Source organism: Macrotis lagotis, chromosome 3 (assembly GCF_037893015.1).
Source record: "Macrotis lagotis isolate mMagLag1 chromosome 3, bilby.v1.9.chrom.fasta, whole genome shotgun sequence".
NCBI classification, from domain to species: Eukaryota; Metazoa; Chordata; class Mammalia; order Peramelemorphia; family Peramelidae; genus Macrotis; species Macrotis lagotis.
In genome coordinates, this window is record NC_133660.1 from 93026892 (window position 1) to 93049723 (window position 22832).

At 32.0% G+C, this 22832-nt stretch overlaps 2 protein-coding genes across 2 annotated transcripts in view; one reads left to right on the forward strand and one right to left on the reverse strand.

Moving 5' to 3' along the window:
* LOC141519164 (putative ATP-dependent RNA helicase DDX60) overlaps positions 1-1287 on the forward strand; it is an 85821-nt gene extending 84534 nt beyond the window's left edge. The window contains 3 exon segments of the mRNA XM_074231562.1: positions 48-201; positions 995-1057; positions 1170-1287. Coding sequence (XP_074087663.1) covers positions 48-201; positions 995-1057; positions 1170-1287 — 335 coding nt within the window.
* A 6957-nt stretch (positions 1288-8244) lies between these two features.
* ANXA10 (annexin A10) overlaps positions 8245-22832 on the reverse strand; it is an 81852-nt gene continuing 67264 nt past the window's right edge. The window contains exons 9-12 of the mRNA XM_074231563.1: positions 19611-19706; positions 15147-15205; positions 10064-10186; positions 8245-8313 (exon numbers count right to left, since the gene is read on the reverse strand). Of these exons, the coding sequence (XP_074087664.1) occupies positions 8245-8313; positions 10064-10186; positions 15147-15205; positions 19611-19706 (347 nt within the window). The remainder of the gene's footprint in view (positions 8314-10063; positions 10187-15146; positions 15206-19610; positions 19707-22832) is intronic.

Consider the following 22832-nt stretch of genomic DNA (forward strand, 5'->3'; position numbering starts at 1 on the left):
CAGATCCAAAGGACAACTGGAGAAATTTAAAATATCCATATTTTCACAGATTGCATTACGCACAATTGATGTGCAAGCTGACAATGTTCCTTATCTTTGGTTGAAGAAATGTGACAGAGATGGAAGGAGACGTCATCTGAATGCTTATGCATTTGATTTCTACAAACATGGCTCTATGGTAGCATTGTCAAAAGATAATTGGTATGACTTTTTTCTTTTTTGAAAAAAAACCCATAAATTGAGCATTTGTTACACAGTGAAATGTTATAGTATAAAGAGCATTTTAAGTCATCATATGGTTTCTTCATATATAATATAAACAAGTTTGAAGTATATGGTTGCTGAAAGTCCTTACAGCTATAAATCCATAATTTTATAATTAAATTTTATAATTAAAGATATTATAAGTATGATATTATCATATTCAAATAGTATGTGTATTATTAGGTATCTCAAATGCAATTATGCTGAGAGATAGCCTAGAATAAAATATTAAATGCTAGATTTAAAATAAGCAAGAAATAAGAAAATATGTTTTCATACTCCCCCATCAGACTGTGGATCTGTGACTCTGGACAGGTTATTTAGCAGACTTCAGTTTTCTCATCAATAAAGTGAAAAGGTTGGACTTGATGTCTTCTAAGTGCCTTTAGAGATCAAAATCCAAGATCTGATGCATTTCAAAAGAAAAGGAGGTAGCCTGACTCAGAGGACTGGAATTAGAAATAATCTAGTAAATAATGAAGAGACAGTAAAGAGAGATGCAGGAGCCAGGATTCTTCCCAAATCTCCCCGAATGTCAGCTATGTAAGACTTTGAGACTGATCCAATAAAAAGTGGTATGGTGAAGGTCACTCAGGATCCTTATGGACATGTTTTATTCTTGATCAGTAAATAGGAGTAGCACCACATTTTTTGCTTGCTTGTAGTAAGTTAGAAGCTTGTCACAAAATCTATTTTGTTATTTTATTCTCTTTTGTTTCATGCCCTGTAGGCTGAATCATGGAGAAGCCTTTGCCATTATCAAAGATTTCATTCTTCTTATTAAAGTAATAAGGTATAATAAGAACTTATGCATTTAGAGGACCTTAAAAAAAGACCCTTAAAAACTAATTTTGTTACTAATAGTTTTAAATGAAAACTAATAAAAGCAACTTGAACTTCTACAGGAGTTCATTAGGGGAATTGTGTGACGATGAGCAAGATGATGTTGTGTTGGCTTTTGGACAACTTAGTGAAGCATATACAAACAAATTCTGTAAAAAAAGAACGCAGATGAAGCCATAAAAGTTAAAGTGATCATGGATTGCATAGAAATTGTACTAACTTTTAAATGATTCTTAGTTGGAGAATTACTTGTATAAATATATGTACATATATAAATTCTCAAAAGATTTGCTGAGAATGATTGCCTTCTATCTGAAAATCTTATCTAGAACAAAACACTTGCATGTCCTAAAATGACAGTCATTATTTTTTATTTAAAATAGTTTCCTTTCAAAATATATATCTATAAAGAGACAGTTGTGGAATAGAAGAGAGAATCTCAGTTCAGACTTAGCAAGACTTGAATTCAAATGTTTCCTCAGACATTAAGTATTAGCAAGTCTTATTTTCTGTGTCCCAAATTCATGTCTCTTTGTCTGTCTCTGTCTCTTTCATACTCTCCCTTTTTCTCCCTACTTCTCTGTCTATCCTGAAGTCTGCCTGTAATCACAAGCTATCTAGAGAATAAACCAAAGAAACAAATGAACACGTATGCACAAAGTATATTAAAATCCAATCTGCTTTAATATATTTTCTATTGCTTGAGGTCAAACAACTAATGAAATGATAAATTAAGCCCTGATATGAAGGGTTTTTTTTGCTAATTTCTTAGGTATAAATGCTCACACTGAAAATTTAGCAATCAGTTCAGAGAACCAGTTTGAGCTGGCTCCAGCACACCTACCTACCCATCTCTCAATCTCTCTCTCTCTCTCTCTCTCTCTCTCTCTCTCTCTCTCTCTCTCTCTCTCTCTCTCTCTCTCTCCCTCTCTCTCCCCCCTATCTTTCTTTCCATATATCTATCAAAGGATAGATATCAAGTGCATAGAGCAATGGATAGAGCACTGACCTTGTATTCAGAAGAACGGAAGTTTGAGTCTGGCCTTAGACACTTGCCACTTACTAATTGCATGACTTTGGGCAAATCAGTTAACCCTGATTGCCTCCCATCCAGGGCCATCTCCAGTTGTCCTGATTTATATGCTGTCTGTGCTTATTTTAAATGTGATTTGGTTTATCTATTTTTTGTTTTTTCATAAAAGCAAAGTTCTTGCTTTATTTATTACTTCAACGGCTTTATTATATCCAATTATATAAATTTTATCCCAGATAGTTCTGGAGGAGAAAATGAGGTTGGTGACTTAGGCTGGCACCCCTTCACTCTAAGCCAATTCATGTGCTTGTCTTGGCATCACCTCCTTGATGTTGTGCTCTTCTTCAAAAATGAATGACAAATATCATTATCTCTCTATCTCTCTATCTATCGCTCTATCTATCTCTCTCTCTATCTATCTATCTATCTATCTATCTATCTATCTATCTATCTATTTATCTCTTCCTTGAGCCTTATCTATTGTGATTTGCTATTTGTTGCAAGGTTCCTTAAATCCCATCTGCTAAATTTAAATAAAAAACTCTTACTAATCAATTAAAGTATTAAAATAAAATCTTGATGTATTTTGTCAAAACCACATTGATTCTTATGCTTTTCAAGATCTGTTCCCCACAAAGTCTTCAGTTAATTCTCCCTCCTGTGAGTGTGTATAATCCCTCCTTTCAACTTTTTCCATCCCCCAAAACAAAACCAAATTAAAAAAATACAATTACATAACTATCCCACTATTATTAAAAATTGCATATTTCCTCAGTCTGGAAGAAGTTAGGTAAGAAATAAGTTAGTTGCCAAGTTGGTGATGATCAAGATGAGTAATCTTTGTAGAAGAGAATTCTCTCTCTTCTATTCTCTATCTTTATTTACTAGTAGCTCAAAATATTTAGAGTTTATTCCTTTTGATAACTTTCTACCATTATGGGTAAACTTTGGCATTGTATGCTTTGTTTATTTATCAATTCAGAATAATTCATATTCCCATAAATTTGACAAACTATCTATCATTCCCCCCCCTTTTATTTTCCTTCTAATCTGGGATTCATTGACTTTATGTGTATAAAAACCCTTTTTAACTTAATGTGATAAAAAGTATTCATTTTATATCTCACAATGCTGTACTTGTTAACTCAAATTCTTCTATCTACAAATCTGATAGTAATATGTTCCATGTTTTTTAAAATTTATTTATGATAGCTTCCTTTATGTCTAGGTCATTTTTTCGATTTTGATTTTCGTAAATGGTATAAAATATTAGTCTATTCACAATTTCTGCCAGACTTCTTTCTAGTTTTTCCAACAATTTTGACCAAAAAGTGAATCTTTATTCCATGAGCATAAATTTTTACATTTGTCAAATACAAGCTTGCTATAATAATTTTATCATTGTCTATTATATATTTACATTATTTCACTAATACAACTTGTGTTTCTTAGCCAGTACCAGATAGTTTTGATAATACCACCTTATAATACAGTTCATTGCTAGATGGTATTTCTAAATCCCTATTCATTATATTTTTCCATTAATTCCTTTGATATTTCTATTTTCATTCTTCCAGATGAATTTTATTATTTTTAAGTCAATAAAATAATTCTTTGGTAATTTAATTGGGATAGAATTGAGCATGTAGACAAGTTTAGGTAGAAATGTCATTTTTATTACATTGACTCTGGTCACTCAAGAACAATTAATATTTCTTCAGTTATTTAAATCTGAGTTTGTGTTTTTATCAAAAAATGTTTTATAATTATGTAGACTCATAAAGACAGTTCTTGTTCTTATTCTGGCAGGTATACTTCTGGGTACTTTATGCTGTCTATGGTTATTTTAAATGTGATTTGGTTTATCTAATTTATGTTTTTTCATAAAACAAAGCTCTAGTTTTATTTATTAATTCAATGGTTTTTATTATATCCAATTACATAAATTTTATCTATCTCTCCTTTAATTTGTTTGACTTTTCAAAAAGGATTTTTAAAAACTTGGGTTTCCTTTCTACTATTTTTTTAAATTGCAGTCTCTATTGATCTTTCCTTCTTCTTTTTAGTGATGTAAGCATTTAGAAATATAAAATTTTCTCTTATTATTGCTTTTACTGTATCTCATAGATTTGTCTCACTATGTTTCATTATTATCAATAGTTTTAATAACATTATTTACTGTTTCTATGACTTGTTCTTTAACCAATTCATTCCTTAAGGTTTGGTTACCCATTCTCCAGTTAATTTTTAAATGTTTCCATTGTACCATATTAAATATATTTTATTGCATTGCCTGATGAAAATGCAATTAATGTTTTTTGCTTTTATGAATTTATCTTTAAAGATTTTATGTCCTAATATATGGTCAATATTTGTCAAGGTGCCATATGTCAATGCAAAAGTTGTATTTCTTCCTGTTGCCATTCAGTTATCTCTAGATAGCAATCATATTCAATTTATCTAAGATTGTATTCATCTACTTCTTTCTTTTTGATTTTTTGCTTATATTTATCTAGTTCTGACAGTAGAAGATTGAAGTTCCCCCATTAAGAGTTTTGCTATCTATTTTCACCTGTAATTCATTTAGCTTTTGCTCTTGAAATTTGGATGCTATAGCATTTGGTGCATATACTGTATTTCTCAGAAAATAAACCTAATATTTTTTTTCAGTACTATAATAATAAAATTGTAATATAAGTCCTACCCCCAAAATAAGCCCCAATTAAGATCATCAGGCAGATGGATTCTTTTAGTATGTCCATTGCAGCACTTGATGGACATATTGAATTATAAAATAATAATATTAATTTATAATTAAATAGAAATAATAATATTGAAATTAATACTTAAAATAAATGAGAATAAAAATTATAATTAAGTATCATAAATACCTAAGTTGGTGAGTTTGAACCAGAGGTAAATGTTTATATAAACAAATGAACTCAAAACAGACACAGTGTGAAATAATGTTCACACTTGTTAACTTCTGAATGGAAAGAAAGTCCCACTCTAAGCAGCAGTTAGGGCAAAAAAAGATAAGACAACATTTTTCAAGCATTTATGTTCTTAAACCCCCCAAAGCCTAGTGCATTCAAGTAGTTAAAAGTATGTGGGTTGATTTAATGCTGCTACTTGTTTTGTGAGGTGGCCAAAGTGGTCTGCTAGTGAGCCAGCATTCACTGTACTAAAGACATAAAGAACTTCCTGATATGAAGAAAAATAGATCAATGACTACACCGAAAACAAAAGGAAGAGAAATCAGAATGGAAACTTATGAAGCCTAGCCTGCAAGAGGTTGTGACTTGGGTGAAGAATTTATGGGATAAAATCACTGACTATTGTTGACAATGCACTTGAGCCAGCTATGTGGACAAGAAATGTTCATTTAAGGAGAGTTCTATTGTTGTACATGAGAGATTGGGGTCAACTTAGATGAGTGGAAATAAAATCTCAAGAAATCCAAGTTGTAATCCAGGGTTTGAACAGTTATGATGATTTTGGAAGAAGATGACATGAGTATTTGAATAAATGTAGATTTTTTTGTACATGAATAAATGCAGATTGTTGTACATTAAAAAAAATAAGAAATTCCTGAAAATAAGCCATAATGTGTCCTTTGGAGTAAAGATTAATATAAGATCCAGTTTTATTTTTTGAGAGGAAATTGTATATATATATATATATATATATATATATATATTTATATTTGAGAAACTTTATTAGAGAAACTTGATGAAAAATTTTTTCACAGTTATGATTGCTATTTCCCTCCAGCCTACTTCTCCCATTTATCCTACTCTTTCCCTTCACACTGTCCTTTCTCAAAAGCATTTTGCTTTTGACTTTTACTTCCCCCTCTCCCTTCTATTAATAGCTCTCTCCCACTTTATCTCATTCCTTTCCCCTTCTACTTTACTGTATGGTAAAATGCATTTCTACATCCAACTGAGAGTATGTTATAAAAATGATATATTTTAAGGTACTTGGTCTATAGTATATCTTTACAATGAAAGATGTTTTCTCTTTTTCTTTCTCAGGGTCTAAGCTTTAACTTGATAGTAATTATATACTAGATATTCTTTTCCAAGGCAAGTAAATTAATTTAAGCATCTATTACATCACTGTATGTCAGGTACATATATGTCATATCCTATATGTCATTTCACTTTTTGTTTATTGTTGAGCTATTGTATTATTTAATGAAATTTAACTTTGGTAAGAGGAAGTTCACCTGTATTGACATGTTCTGTTTAATTATGTGTATGTTGAAATAATATAGTTGAACCATCATTGCACACTTCACACCTCTGGGCTTAATTGAATAGTCATCATAGTTATTAAATTATGGGAGAATTGGTGCTTAGTAGGAGGAATTTAAGTTCTTACTGGTAGATTGTAACAAATAAGTAACATCCATATATAATTCCCACCTACAGTGAGAAAAGAAGCATCTAAGCAACTTCAAGGACTAGTTCTATGGCAATAATAATGAAATTAAAGGAATAAAATCAAAACAGATGAGAAAAAATTTTGTCTTTCATAAAAATGTCTTTTTTTGTACATGTTTTAAATTATATAACAATTTCTAAGCTAAAGCAACTTGTATTACATAGTATAAAATCCTGGGCATTACTCTATACTATTATTTATATAATTAATGGCTAATCTTTGCTGTTTAAATGAAATATTTATATGTAGATTGAACTTGTTGATTTATTTATTGTAATTCATTTTAAAAATAAATATAATTTATTTTCTGACATTTCTCTATGTTATTATATATTACATTACATCTCTTTTGAGTTCTTTTAATACTCAAGTATATATGTATTAGATTACACACTCATCTGTTGCTACATACATGTATTCATAAATACATACAAACATAAACAAATCTCTCTGTCTCTCTCTCTCATTATTTGAGTATCAATCTAAATAAATTTTTTGATGAATTTTTCAATCCCAGAAATTTATGAAATTGTACCTCAAGGTGAAGAGATGTAGTATTCAACAATGTAATGAGAATCATTTTGATCATTATGAAATATTGTTATGAAACTACTGTCCTTGAAGTTAAAACAACAAAGTTTAGAGTGGAAAAAAATCATGGTATGAAAAGGAGTTTATATCCATATTTCCCACAGAGAACATCTATTCCAATGCTTTCTTGATGTTATCATGTGCAAAGAGAAAGGCATGTTTCTGAAAACAAAAAGCTAGATTCCAGAGATTGGGAGGTCTTACGGCTCATCTATGCAGTCAGTCTTGATAGATACTTCCTCCTAGTGGTTACATAAGGAAAAATATGTGGTTTCAGGGAGTCGATCCTAGCCCAGAGATATAGGTTGTCATTCTATGTTTTGTGAAACAAGGTTTATAAGCAGTGACTTAGGCAATCATACTACAATAAATCCCTCAAATCTAATTATACATGCATATATGTTGCATGCATGTAGACACACATGGTCACACACAATTCACACACATAACTGTGAATGTGTGCATGTATATGATTGTTACATGTATATTGTTTTATGTATATACATATATGTGTGTATATATCTGATAGAGAACATGAATAGTCAATCAGATAGTCCATACATCTTTGAACTTAAGGTAGTTTTTTAAACTTCTTTTCCCATTTAAGTTCCCTTTGGATATTAAAGGTTTTTCCTATATAAAAAGATTTTTCCTGTATAAAAACGTTAGAGGGTAAAGATATAGGACCATACTCCCTGATGTAGTCCTGAAACCCCATTTTGGTTTTATTCCAAACATCCTTCCTGGTCACTAATTTAGTGTGCATAAAATAAGTTTAAATAAATGCATTTAAATCTTATAATTTTTTATTGTTACATGATTCCTAATTTAGTAAAGTACCATATTTAGAAAAGACTCCTTTAATGAAATAAATATGTACCTTGACAAATACATATTTTCTGTTCAACTCAAAAAAAGAAATAAAGGCAATTTAAGGTAGGACCATGTAATTTTTCCAGCTACATTTCAGGAATAATTTACACCTTACAATGGTGAAGAAATATAAGCATTTAGAGATCTCCTTCAATGAAAGGGATGTAGTCCCCCAAATTCATCTTTTTCTCTTAATAGTCTTCAACATCACCAGCACAGATGGCAAGTAAAGCTTTTTCATAATGTCCTGAGGCAAAATTCTGAAACAAAAAATAGAATGTTTATGGGAGAAAAATGTGGCAATATTCCAAAAAGCATTATTTCTTTATTTTTCAAAGATAAGATCAGGAGAGGTTTCAGTATACTGAAGTTTTCTATAAAAATCTTCAATGTATAAATGTGTAAAATAGCCCCAAAGAAAATTATTATAAAGATATATATGTATATGTATATATATATATATTATATATATATAGTAAAATCATGAAATCATGAATTTAATGATTTTATAAATACTTAAATTAAGTGATAACTCTTGTTGATTGGAGCAAGAAACTATCTTTTCTCACTTCCCAAACCCACAGCTCTCTGTACAATGTTTGCTATTTATCATGTACTTTAGTTGGGCCGGAAAAGTAGTTCTGAACACAATTAAGATCCTTCCCCTACTCCCCCCAGGTGCATTCATAAATATAATTATGAAAATGTTTCATTATAAAGTGGTTATATTAGTATTTTCTCTCTTAAGCTAATGCCATCTTAACCAACTACTTCTAAATGCACAGCAATATTAGCTGTATACAGGTATTAATGCATGGCTAATAGGTTTTTGAATACACTGAATGACTCAGAACTGGTTTCACTAACTAAGGAATATGTCAGAATATTTAATTCCTAGCAGGAAAGTCAACATAATAGCTGATATTCAGTTCAATTTAATAAGTATTTATTAAGTTCCCACCAGACTAATTTCTGAGTTTACCAAGACAAAGCAAAACTATTAACTTAAAGAAGTTTGCATTCTAAGTAAGTGAGAAAAGAACAACATATGTATAGAGAAATTTATACATATATATAATTTATGTATATACATATATATGTTTGCATGTACAATCACAATAAATTAATCAATTACAGGAAGTCTGAAGAGGGAATAACAATTAGGGGATTTAGCAAAGATTTAGTACATTTGGTCTGAGGCTTGGTTCCTAAGCCTGAAGTGAGAAAAAAAAATATTCTAGGGGTGTATATACAAAGGTACAGAGACTAGAGAGAGAAGGTCCTGTACTGAGAACATAAGGTAGGCTCATGTAGGAAAAAGCGCACACATGTGTGGGTACAGTATTTTTTTTTAGCAGAAGATAAGATTGCTAAGAAAATAATCTCATTTTACAACAGTTCAGACAGGATGGAATTTTTTTGTATGTTAATTCAAACATAAAATAGTCTAATAATTCAATTAAACACATATTTATTGAATGCCCACTGTGCATAAGATACTTTGCTAGGATTGAAAATGTGAAAACAAAACAAAATTCCCTGACCTTGGGGAATTTACAATCTACTATAGAGAGAATATAGTTTCTACAAAGATAAATAAAAGATAATTTTAGGATTAAAGGAGAAACAAAAAACATGGGACATATAGCTTAAAAACTGGAAGGACTTTGAAGTACAGATAAATAAATCACATCTTTTTACAGGGGTAGAAAATGAGATTGAGGAAGGTTAAGTAACTTGCTTATATTCACAGAGGTGAGAGCTGGGATTTGAATTTGGGTCTTGGGACAACAAATGTATTATTGTTACCCTGTACTAGGTTTTCTTCTCCTTAGAAAAGAGTTCAAAGAGGAGGTAGTAACTGAGTTGGGAAATTTGGACAAGTTTTATAAGGAAACATAATGAATTCCAATTGAAACATATTTAATTTGTGATATCTTATTATATAGGTTTTAGCCCATCAGAAATTTGACCAAACCACAAAGTCCAGTAAAAAGGCAAGAGACTTACTTTGATATCATGAAACAGAGATCTTCCATATCTTTCTTTGTATCTTTTTCTTATATTCATTAGGTCTATTTCACTTCGGGCAATTAAAATCCTGATAATGGTTTTGTTGTGGAAACCAAATTCCTAAAAGAAAAGGAGAAAATGGGAAAGCATCAGATTTTGTTTTGTACTTTTTCCCCCAATGAACTTGAATGAAAAAAATTATCTTGTTAAAAAACCAGACCTTGGAAATCCTACTTGGTGATGGAGGGGATTTTTGTTTTGAAATAATGTCTGAAGAAAGAAGAGAAATAAAATAAAGATATTCTGAGAAAGAAAGAAAGAAAGAATTAGAGGTACAGTGGAAGGAAAGATTTTCTACCAGACTAAATTAGCAAATCTCTGTGCAACAGGGATTAACTTGAAAACTCCTAGGTGATATTGCAAAGGGTAGTGAATCTAATGGGTAGAGATTTCAGGCAAAGCCAACCTAAGTACAATTAATGTCCAAGACAGAAATGATAGGGTGCTTTCATGAACAACTGAGAGCAGGTCTTGGAGTCAGGAAGAAGACAACTTCCAGGTTGATTAGGATCTTATGATACCTTTAAAATGCTCCACCCCACCTCCTCCAACCCCACTAACTCCCACTACCGCACTCCGCATATTCTAGGCAATTTTTATAAACATTGCAGGTAAGGTGTCAACTTGCATTGACAGAAGAGCCATGAAATTTCAATTCCAGTCTCTATCCCTTTCCTTATATGGAATAAAAAGGTCAGAATAGCATGGTTCCTAACTGTAATTTAAAAAAGGCATTGCTGACATCTAGTGGTCTAAGTGGCTAATCTCATTTTGGGGATCCGTAAATTCTAGTGATATTCTTATTAATCAATTGTGTGTGTTTTAGGAAAATGAAGGAGATTCCATTTTCTAAACTTTTCCCATTTAGAGTCTCAAGTCATTGTTGAAATTTTCTGGTATATTTTATTTAATCCCATAGCAATATGTGTCATTTCAAAAATGTTTTTGTTTTTCTACTTAGTGAAAAAAGCACTTTATTTATTAACCAGTTATATAATATGCCAGACCTTGTGCTAGATGCAGGAGATGCAGGATTAGAAATGGAAAAAATGCAAAATAACCATAATCTTAAAAAAATTTAATTCAACTGAGCAGAGCTATTCAAGTTAGGCATTTATTCTATCTCAGGTCAAAATACTGGTATAAAATTTTCTTTCTTCATCCAGACTCACTGAAAACTCTACTCTTCTACCCCCCCCCCCATTTTCCTCTTCCTTCTTTTCTTCTCTTTCCTTTTTTTCTCCTCTATGTTTGTTTCTCTCACTTTTTCCTCACTCCTCTCCTCTTTCCACTCACACTGTCTTACTTGTTTTTCTCTCTTCCTCTCTCCTCTTCTCTGTCTCTCTGTTTCTGTCTCTGTCTGTCTCTGTCTCTCTGTCTCTCTGTCTCTCTCTGTCTCTCTCTCTCTCTCTCAGTCTCTGTATCTTCTTCTTTGAATGTCTGATTTTCTCCTTTCTCTTTTTCTGTCTTTTTCTTTCTCCTTTCTCTTACCTTCTCCATCTCTATTTTCTCTGTTTTTCTTTCTGTCTTTCTTTCTTTGTCTCTTTGTCTCTCACTCTGTCTTTCTATCTCTCTCTGTTTCTCTCTGACTGTCTCCTTGTGTATCTCTGTTTTTTATCTCTCATCAGGTCTTGAGATTTCAATAATATATGACATTCTTATTGAGGAGACTCCCTTCCCCAGTGCAGATTCCAGCCTTGCTTGTAACTTGCAGTATGAAGTTGGGGGACTAGGTGATTTGCTCATAGTCCTACAGCTAGTGTAATTCATGTGACCTGAATCTATGACTCCAATGTCAGTGTTCTATCAACTATTTCATTCAATCTCAGCACATTATTCATCCAGACTCACAAACATTCACAGTTTTTGAAGCATACACACTACTTTCTGGCCCACCATGCAAAATTACACTCAATTTAACTCCCCAAAGAGGTATGGATGGAGTTAGGGAAAATGCCATGATGATCTTCCCATCCCCATCAACAAATGAAGTTTTATTTAGCTGCAATAGCTTGTTCTGTGAATGGATCAAGAGAATGGACATATTATTCACTAACCAAGTATCATCTCCTGATAATCTCTAAATTCAGAACAAATAGACTTTGCTTTGGGAAGGCACTGGGACCTTTTATTACTGGGCTGAATACCTTTTAAATATTAATTCATTTGATCCTCAAATCTTGGAAGGTCTATTATCTCATATTATAGATGAGGAAACTGAGGCAGACAATGGTTAAATGTCTTTCCTAGATTCAGAAAGATCTGAGGCTGGATTTGAACTCTGATCTTCTGAGCTACTGTCTAAAGACAGTGAATTATTGGGGGAAAAAGCACCAGAATTAGAGTGAAGAATCTTGTTCAAATCCTTACGATTATTAGCTGTATTACCTTGAGTAAGGTCCCTAATGGTACATTGTCTTATATTTAAGATTAGGGATTGGAATATGTACTATGACAGAGGGAATGGTGGGAAAAGTGTGTTTTACATATTTAAATTAATTTGCAAATCTTAAGGAGTATCATAAATTTGAGTTATTATTATTATTGTGGTAATGAATTCAGGATCACACAGCTAATATTTGTCAAAGATAAAATTTGATCCAGGTCTTTCTGGTTAGTTGTCTATCTACAAGTACCTGGCTAGTTTGGTACTTAGAATGAAAATTCATTTAATGTCATTCTGTTTTAGTTTGCTCATCTTTAAAAAGGAAATGATGATGATGGTACTTAGCTCATAGGGTTGTTGTCAAGATAAAACAAGATAATTTTTATCAGGTGGTTTGTAAATTTTAAAATGCTATATAAATGCTAAATATTATTATTATTACTTTGCTATATTGTCTTTTATTCTCATTATTCTAATTAAAGCACAAATATGGAACTATTTCAGTTCTTTAGGTGAGAGGAAGTATCTGTTTTGTGGCAATATAATAACTTTTATGTACCTTTTTAGTCTTTTAAAATGCTTTTACTGTATCATCACATGGACATTTTCTTCTTTTAATCTCTTTTAATCTGGGAGGAAATACTATCATTCTCTCAGATGAAGAAACTGAGGTATACAGAAATTAAGTGACTTGCCCAGGATCATGCAGCTAGTAAGTAGTGTCTGATGCTGGATTTGAACTGAGGTCTTCTTGATTCTCTTATCCATTGAACCTCCTTTACTATTAGGTAGGAGTATTATTTTTCTAATTTGACAAGTGAGGAGCCTAAAGTTCAGACAGGTTAAACTACTTGCTTAATGTTATAGGCAATTTGAAACCAGATCTTCTAATTCCAAGTTGGATGCTATTATCTGACAATGTGTTCTGTACAGAAATAATGTTCATTATGTTAGCATTAAAAAAATGATTCTCAAGATAGATGGGCATGCTAAAAGTGTAATAATTACTTAGGAAGAGCTGATGGTTTGTGAAAAATGACTTCCATTTCAATGAAAGGTTTAATCTTTTGAGAACACTAATAGATTTGGTTTTCATATTTTTCTTGTTCTTGAGTCTGTGACACCTGTACTGTAACAATAAAAAATAGAATGGAGTGCAGCATTTCCACTTGCATTTAAAAGCTTTATTGTCATTAAAAAGCCTTGTTTTACTGTTTCACTGATCAGATACTATTTAAACCATGAGCAATATAATCCCATCTAATTCAACAATTTCAAAAATTTTGAATTTAATTTGATAACTTTAGAAAAGCAATAACGTTTTCTGAGGCTTTGCTATAGCAGTCAGCTAATTAGGTCATTTAGTAGAGCATTGAATCTGAAGTCAGAAAGAGCTTAGTTCAAATTGATCCTAGCTTATTAGATATGTGATCTTGGATGGATGACTTAAGCTGTTTTTATCTCAATTTCCTCATCTGTAAAATGGGGATAATAATTACACTTATATCCTAGACTTTTTAAAAATTTTATTTATTTAAGGCAATGGGGTTAAGTGACATACCCAAGGTTACACAGTAAGGCATTATTAAGTGTATGAAGTCAAATTTGAACTCCTGATTTCAGGGCCAGTGCTCTATCCACTTTACCACCTAGGTGCCCCATCCAAGATTTTTTATAAAGATAAAATGAGATCATATTTATAAAGCACATTGTAAACTTGAAAGTGCTACATAAATGCTAGCTATTAATTTCATTAAGATGAGAGTAAATTAGCATGTGATTATGTAGAAAGGAGAGGAAAACTTATTTCAGAAATGAAGTAAGCTTCACATTTATCAAGAGAATTCTCATTATGTTCAGTATTTTGAAGATATCCAGAAGAGCAATATTACTTTGAAGTGAATATGTTAGTGAACACCCAAGACTGCATTGGTTGATGACTACGTATTCCTTATCAATTTTCAATGTAGTATATTCTTTTATGGGACAGCTAGGTGATACAGTGGATAATGCTGATAAAGGATAAAGTGGATAGTATCAGATGGAAAGGAAGATCTGAGCTCAAACCAGCAGACCTCAAACATTTAGCTTTATGACCCTGGACAAGTCACTTAACCCCTATTTCCTTGTTCCTCATCTGTAAAATGGGGACACACTGGAGAAGGAAATGGCAAACCACCTCCAGAAGTGTTAGCAGAAAATCAAATGGACATGTCCATGGAGTCACATAAAGTTAGATATGACTGAACACTAGCAACATTCCTTCATTTTAACTTTGATTTGTAGATGTGGATCATCAAAATCGAGGAAGTAGCTGTAGACCTAAGGCTGTAATTTAGCTTTAAAATATCTGTGGGGGGAATATAATCCTCAGAAAATACTACCTGTGCAATCTGATATTGTAAACAGATGTAAAACATGAGAAAGATTTTTTTAATCAAATTTGACATTTTTATAGGATCAAGAAGTTCTTTGGGGATTGGGTTTTATGATCTTTTGAAATTGAGATGATTCCATAGATGATCTATAACAGCTGAATATTATTTTAATTAAGGAAAATCTCTAGTTAGTTCTTTAGAAATGTAGGCATGGTTCATGTAGAAAAATATTTAAATACATAGAGAAAATACTTACATGAATTGCACTGTACAGTCTATAAGCAAAATAGGCAGGTTTGTCCCGGACACAGAGAACTATGGGACACAAAAGAGGAAATGCTTTGAGATTTGTGAAAAGATACCTGAATCTACATTTCTGATGAGTGGACAGTCAATTTATGATTGAAGGATAAGGATAATTGAGGCTGCTTATCATTGGAGAGTACAGATGAGTGATGTTCTTTGAAGATGTTTGTATTGCAAATTTTAAGGAAGCTTAGACAGGTGGTCAAACTAAGAGAATCAGTGCCCACTGGTAATAACCCCATTGAGTTTCTCTTCCAAAAATTGCACTTAAAGTTCCATATATAGAATGGTTAGAATTGGAAGACAACTAAGATTCCCCTTTCTCTTCTCATTCCTAAAATAACCCTCATTTAACTTTGCAGGCTTTCTTTTGGCTCTAGAAAGGCAAGAATTGTGTAAATCAAAATGAAACTGAGCAGACACAAGGGGTCACCGCTGCAACAGAAATGAACTTAAAAATACACACTGTAATGGCCTCTGTACATATTCAGATCTCTGCCTCACATTCCAGTCAATTCTGGGCTTGTCTCACCTTAATCAGTTCATCTGGCAAAGTGAATAGGAAGTTAGTCTTAGAATCAGGAAGTCTTCAATTAAAGTATGCTTTTGACAAATGCTTGTGGGTTATTGCCCCAGTGAATCCTCTGAGATTTCAAGTGGCAGAGAGAATGCAAATTCACATAGTTTGAGAGAATTACCTCATCCTGGAGATCCCAAACCAATAAAATCACAAATCTAGCCCCCAAAACATTATACTTATAGAATGTATCTCACAAATTTTGTATAAGGTTTAAATGAGATAATCTGTGTAAAGGGTTATGTAAATATCAGCGATTATTATTATTCTCAGGATATTTTCCTCTTCTGGATCACTGATGAACTGACCATTCATTGAATTCCTCCAAGAAGCAAAAGTTCATTGGACTTTGATAGTAAGCAAATTTAGAATATAAGGACCAGATAATGATGAATTGGATTTATTTTCAGAGGACTTGCAGTTAAATTCTAACTCCGCCATGTTAATAGCTAAATGAGTCAGTCAGTTGACACATATTTATTAAGTATTTTCCCTGTGCTAGGCATGGTTTACACCCTGGGGATATAATCAAAGGCAAAAATAAGATTTATCCTCAAGGTGCTTACATTATAATAGGGGAAGGGGAGGAAACAAAAACTTATTAAACATCAACAGCTACTGTACAAATATCTCATTTGAAGCAACATATAAATTTTTGGTGTGTAAAAGCTATAGATAGAATAAATGGAAGGTAATTTGAAAGGGGAAGGTACCTAGGAGCCATATGAACTTAGTCTTGAAAGTAGCTAGGAATTCTAAGAGGGGTAGATGTGGGGAGGAAGAGCATTCTACATATGGAGTATACATAATGTAGAAGCAGAGATTGAAGATGCAATGTTTTGTAGGAGGAATGGCAAGGAGACAAATGACCAAGACTCTCTTGAGACCTCTGTTTCTTCAACAACAAAATGAGAGCCTAGGATTAGATTATTTCTAACTTTTATTTAATTTCTAGAATTGTGCCATGCTGTGATATTGCTATCGAATATTTGCATGCTTGGAAAAATGGGAAAAAAAAGTATTGTGCTTCTGCTATTCTTTCCCCTAAAGGTTGAATTCAATAATATTGTGGGACAATAAACTCTTTCCATTTTGCCTTAATTACCTTTCGGACAAGGGGGGGGAGGGAGAGGGAAAATAAAACTATCATATTAGGCTGCATAAGATTAGAACAATCTTAATATTCATTAAGTTACACAGATTTATGGGTATTGCAATGTAATTGTGTGTGTGTGTGTACATGGATGTTTGTGTGTTTATGTGTATATTTGTATGCGTGTGCCCATGAAAATGTGCTGATATACCTGGTAACAAGACTATGTGCTGCATAGTACTTCAAGTATGGCGACATAATGAACATTTCTATTCTCATTTTCTATTTTTTTCTCTTACAAATGAAAACGACTTTAATATTTAAGATCATTTGTGCTGACTTTATGTTCCATGGCTAGAGTAAAACTTCTTAGTCATTCGCCCTCTTCAATCCCAGTTATGAGTTCATGAGAGTGATAAACTTCCAGTATGGAAAATTCCCTCCAATAATTCAAATTTTCTATTCATCTGAAATTTATATTCTTAAAGATCTGACTGGGGCTCTGAGAGTGTAAGTGACTTGCCTTGGTCATACCCTTTGTATGTGGTAGGGATAAGACCTGAAGTCAAGTTTTTTTCCACATGTAAAATTTGCCATCTCTTCATTTTGCCATATTATTTCTCATACTGAATTTTATGTTTCACAAAGTGCTTTTCTCTGGACAATTATGTAAGGCAGTCATTAAAAGCATAATTATCCTCATTTTATAGATGAAGAAATGAGGCTTAATGACTTAAGATCATATAACTATCAACTGTTAGAGCTGAATCTTGAATTCAGGTCTCTCTTGATACCAAATTTAATCTTTGTTCTACTCTTCCTTTCTCAGAGATATCTGGTAAATGTTTAACAGTAGTCTTTTCAGCAAAAAAAGAATATAGGACACATTTTTAGTTTTAATCTGCAATATTAATGTTTAATTTTCACTTTCCTAAGTCCAGACAATCAATTGAATTGTCTATCAAGTCTCAATTTATCTTATTTATCTTACTTGTCAATGACTGATATATAAATACTCAAAGTGAAAGCAACAAATATAAAAAACATAAATTTTATCCTCCCGGGACATCTCCTATTCTAACTCTAGTCAGGTTTCTGGCATTCTCGGGTTCTTTGAAACTGGATTTAGAAATGTTTTCTTGTTTTCTTGGAAGTATTATATAGAGAAAAAGGATTACCTTTGGAATTGGTAGCCCTGGATTCTTACTCTATCATTCATGCTATCTATCCAGCTATATGAAACTGATCATTGAACTGGAGTGTTTTAACATGTAAAATGAGGGGCCTGGACTCTTTGACCCATTAACAATCTATAACTATGCCATTCTACTCACAGCAAAGTACATTTTAATTTATTACATATATGTATATTTAATTTAAAATATCATCTATTCATTTCTATAATACATTTTATGACTCAATTATCAAAAAAATATGAAGTATGTCCACAATATACCTACTAATTGCATTTTGATAATCTTTCAACCATACTTCAAATTATTTGGACATCTTGATCTCACCACTATAAATATGAGGCAAATCTCAAAGTAATTCAAGCATGCATTAGTTCATTTTGTATTTCTTTAAATGCCACCCCTGCAATTGCTTTACTTTTGAGCTTCTTGAATGGTGTAGTTATGTTCATTGGGACAGGGTAATGAATATTTTGCTTTTTCTAAGTAGGCTATTTGACACATTGCTAGGGATGGTTTGATGACCCCCCCCCTTTTTATTTCCACAGAATTTCCTAGGATAAAGACAAAAGTTTTTAAGAGAGGAGCTGAAAGAAGACTTTTAGCTTAGCTGGAGGAGCTCATTTTTAGAAAACATCTTTCTGTCCTTGAATTAATTACTTGAATAAGAAAATAAGTTGAATAGGGTAGTGTGCACACTTATTAATGAGAGATATTTCAGTGGTTAGTATTTATCTTCCAAAAAATTGAGCTAAGTACATTGTTTGAGATCATGAAGCTAATATTGTATATCCTATTACAAAGAACCACAAAATATTGTTACAAATAACCACAAAATTTCAGAGTTGACTGTGACCTCAGCAGACATTTATCCTAAGCATTAAAAAGTTAGAGCTGGAAGGTACTCTTGAGGTTATCTAATCTAACCCCTTCACTTTATAAATGGGGAAATTGTGGTCCATAGTGGTGAAGTAATTTGTCTAATATCATCCAAGAAGTGATTGGTAGGGTCAGAATTTGAACTCAGTTCTCATGATTCCAAGTTCAGTGCTCCATATTCAGTCAGACTTGTACTTGGATAGGTAGACCTTTTATAATATCTTGGTCACATTTTAGTCATCCATCTCTGATTGAATTCTTCTATCTTTTACATCTTGAAGGAGTTTATTTACTATGGGACAGCCTTAATTATTAGCAAATTTCTATTTATATGGAGTAGAAATATGTTTCTGTATCTTTCTTTCATTGTTCCAAGTTCTGCTTTTTGAAGGCAGACAGAAAAATTGATAATTTTTCTTTTTTTATGAGTATGTAGGTTCAAGCATGTGGGTTGAACAAAATGGGCAAAAAAAATTCTCATTATGAAAGCCTATAATTATTATACTTCTTTAAATGGTTAACATGTTTGTGCTACTTAAAATTATAGGCCTTTTAGAAAATCAGATGCATTTCCTTCCATAAATATATGTCCGCACTTTATTGAAATAACAAAAAACTTTATTTCATGGGAATTTTGAAAGTTGTACATATACCTAAATATTTTTCACTTACCTATTGCCACAAGTAGTTCCTGAAAGTATCCATCATAACATTCATTAATGGCATCTACTATGTCTTGTCCAGAAATATTTTGAAATTCCTGAAAAACTTCAAAAAGTTTTACAATTTATATATATATGTATGTATATACATACATACATATATATATGTATGTATGTATATACATACATACATATATATATATACTTTGCAAAGACTAAGCATATTAAAATGAATATTGGTTGAATAAGTTTTGGTGATATATATTTCCCCTAAAAGAATCTCCAATTTTTAAAAAATATTAACTTTGTTGCAAACTCTCATGAATACATCTTCCCCTCATTAGTGTTGATATCAATCCTTTATGTCTTGTTATTCTACATAGTACTTGCTTGTATTCTCCATAGATCTCAATAATGAATTCCTTTTGTGCTGGAGACTTCTAGGTAATTTCACTTTTTGTGTGTACCACCAGAGAAAGTAGCAGAGCTGTCTATCTGTTGTTATCCCTCATTCTTGTAACACACTGATTAGCATGATACTGTCTAATTGAGTCCATTGTGATTCCAATCTTTACTAAGAACACCACTGAAATAGTCCTTTTCATTTTTGGACAGTTCCAGTGATAAGGAAGATGGGTCAACTACAAATATAATTCTTTGGAGACTGTGGTATTCTAAGATTAGGAATCATATAGCTTCACTGGGAGAACATTTGAGTCAATTATGAAAAAGTGAATTCTTAGGTTAGGGAGTTTCTTGAAATTGTGAAAAAGATTAGCATAATTTTAAATACAATCTTGTCAGATCTCTATTTGTCCTATTCATTCCTGGATTCTTCTCATTATTTATTTGTTGTGACTTTTGAGAAATATGCACTGGTATAATATTTCACTAATATAATAATTGTCTACCAAACTATTTGTCATCATCCTAATTTGATTTTTTCCTCTCTTTTTCTGTTGCTTTTAAATGATTTATCATTAAATAGGCTCTGTAATATTTTGGATCTTGATGTTAGTACTGCAACATTGTTTACACTTGGAAGCATCTCTAGGACCTCACAGCCTATGAAGAATTCCTTTCCATTGGACCTTGGTTGGATATTCTGTTCAAAAATGGAGAATGTATTTGAAGAGTGTACTATATGTTTTCCAGTTTTATGTCTAACTTGGCAATAATAACCAGAGGAACATTGAGCAGCATCCTTTTATCAAAATAAAATTTATTTTTCTCTAAAATATCCATGAGATATGCCTTGTTGAAAATCCTAACATATCCATGAGGTATTTTACTTTTCTGAATAATTTTCTTATTAGGAAATATCTAATGAAGCAGCATCTTGTATTCTCTAGTTTTTACTGTAAAAGATGTCAAAATTTGAGTCCTTCACATTTTTATCAAGCATATTCTTTATATAAATATATATATCAATTATTCTCATAAAGATTTTTTTAAAAGAGAAAGTAGACTTCTAGGTAAATATAGTTCTTTTAAAATCTTCCCCTTCCTGAGATTAATTTGTAAAGTGATTCCTTGATTTTTCAATATTATGTCACTTTTAATTCAAATTTCCTCTGTCCATATTTCATCTGGTTCATCCAGTCTTCTCAATGAACTTCTTATGTCATTTCTGTTTTGTTATATACGATGCTGTTTGTCCTTCATTCTTGAAGAAGACCATGATATCAGGGAGATGATGCCACAACAAGCCCATGAATTGGATTTGACTCACTTTCTCCTTTAAAGCCATCTGGATCCAGTGGTCAGATATGAATCAGGATGACTGGAGATGGTCCCAGATGCAAGGAAATCAGAGTTAAGTGACTTGCCTAAGGTCACATAGCTAGAGTGTCAAGTGTCTGAGGCTGGATTTGAACTCCCATCCTCCTGACTCCAAGGTCAGTGCTCTGTGTATTGCAACACCTAGCTTCTCCTGTCATATATCATATGGTAGAGGTAGAGGGATTCATGTGTTATATTCTCAATGTGATAGTTTTCTCATTATTGATAATAAGCTAAAATATGGACCTTATTCTATTTTCTAATATTGGATCTATTGTTTTCATGTATGAATATTCTTAAGACTCAAATATTCTGCAGAATTTTTCTTTTTTGCTGTTCTATGAAGTACAAATTTTAATCTGCCATCTTAATGTTTTGTAAATATTTGTATTTTAAACAGGCACTTCCTTCACTTCAAATTTGCTTTTATTCAGTAAGGAGGTCAAGGATTTTTCAGTAAAAGCAGTTTCTGGGCTCTTTTGCCCTACTCATAATGGTAAATGCTTTTTTACTGGCTAAACTTTAGTAGAAAGTGGTGGTTATTAAGGTCAATGTACTTCGCCTTTCTCCATTTCCCATTTTAAGAACAAACTTGTTTGAATATTGGGTCTTAAATTCTTCTTAATTATAAATTAACTTTTTGCTACTAGCACTTTGGTATTGGCCTTAACTCCTAACTAGTAAATGATCTAATTGAATATGTGTAGTTAATTATGCCAAGGCTTTCAGATCTATAACCAATCTTTTCCGATCTATCAAGGTAGAATAAATTTTAATTTGGAAGATGATTTTTAAAAAAAAAATATTCAATATATTTACAACTTTGTGATTCTTTTGGGAAGATAGTATTTATGATATTGTGATGTAATATCTGGCTTCTCAAAGACTATGCTTGAGGGAAGGAGGTGAGGAAAAAATACAAAACTAAACTCTGGCGTATCTTAACACCTTGGGAAGAAATTGCCTATGGGGTAGGGGATGGTCTATATGACTTGTCTCTGAGCACCATCCTAGATTTGTATAAAATGAGGTTCTCCAGCAGAAGAATGCCCACCAGTTCATGAAAATTTGGGGCCAAAAAAGTTCATAGGTTGTTTCATAGTTAAACTTTCAAATGGTAAAGCTTTTAATCAAATTTTTTTAGTATTTTATCAATCAGAGTAATCTAATCAATAAATATTTCTCAATTATCTACTATGTATCAGGAACTAGATACACAGTTCTAGAAGTTGAGTTTAGCTTTGAATAGAGAGTTTAGTTTCAGTTATTTGTAATATTCACTTACATGAAACAACTTACTTCCTGGAGCTGGAAAATAAGGCTTGCTACATACAAATAAATTAAAATGATTTATTGCCTCAGGGTTAAGTGGTGACTATCCTTTCTCTGCTTTTCAGTTCATATTTTCCTGTCTTTTCCGTTAGCTACTTGTCTTTTATTACACACTTAG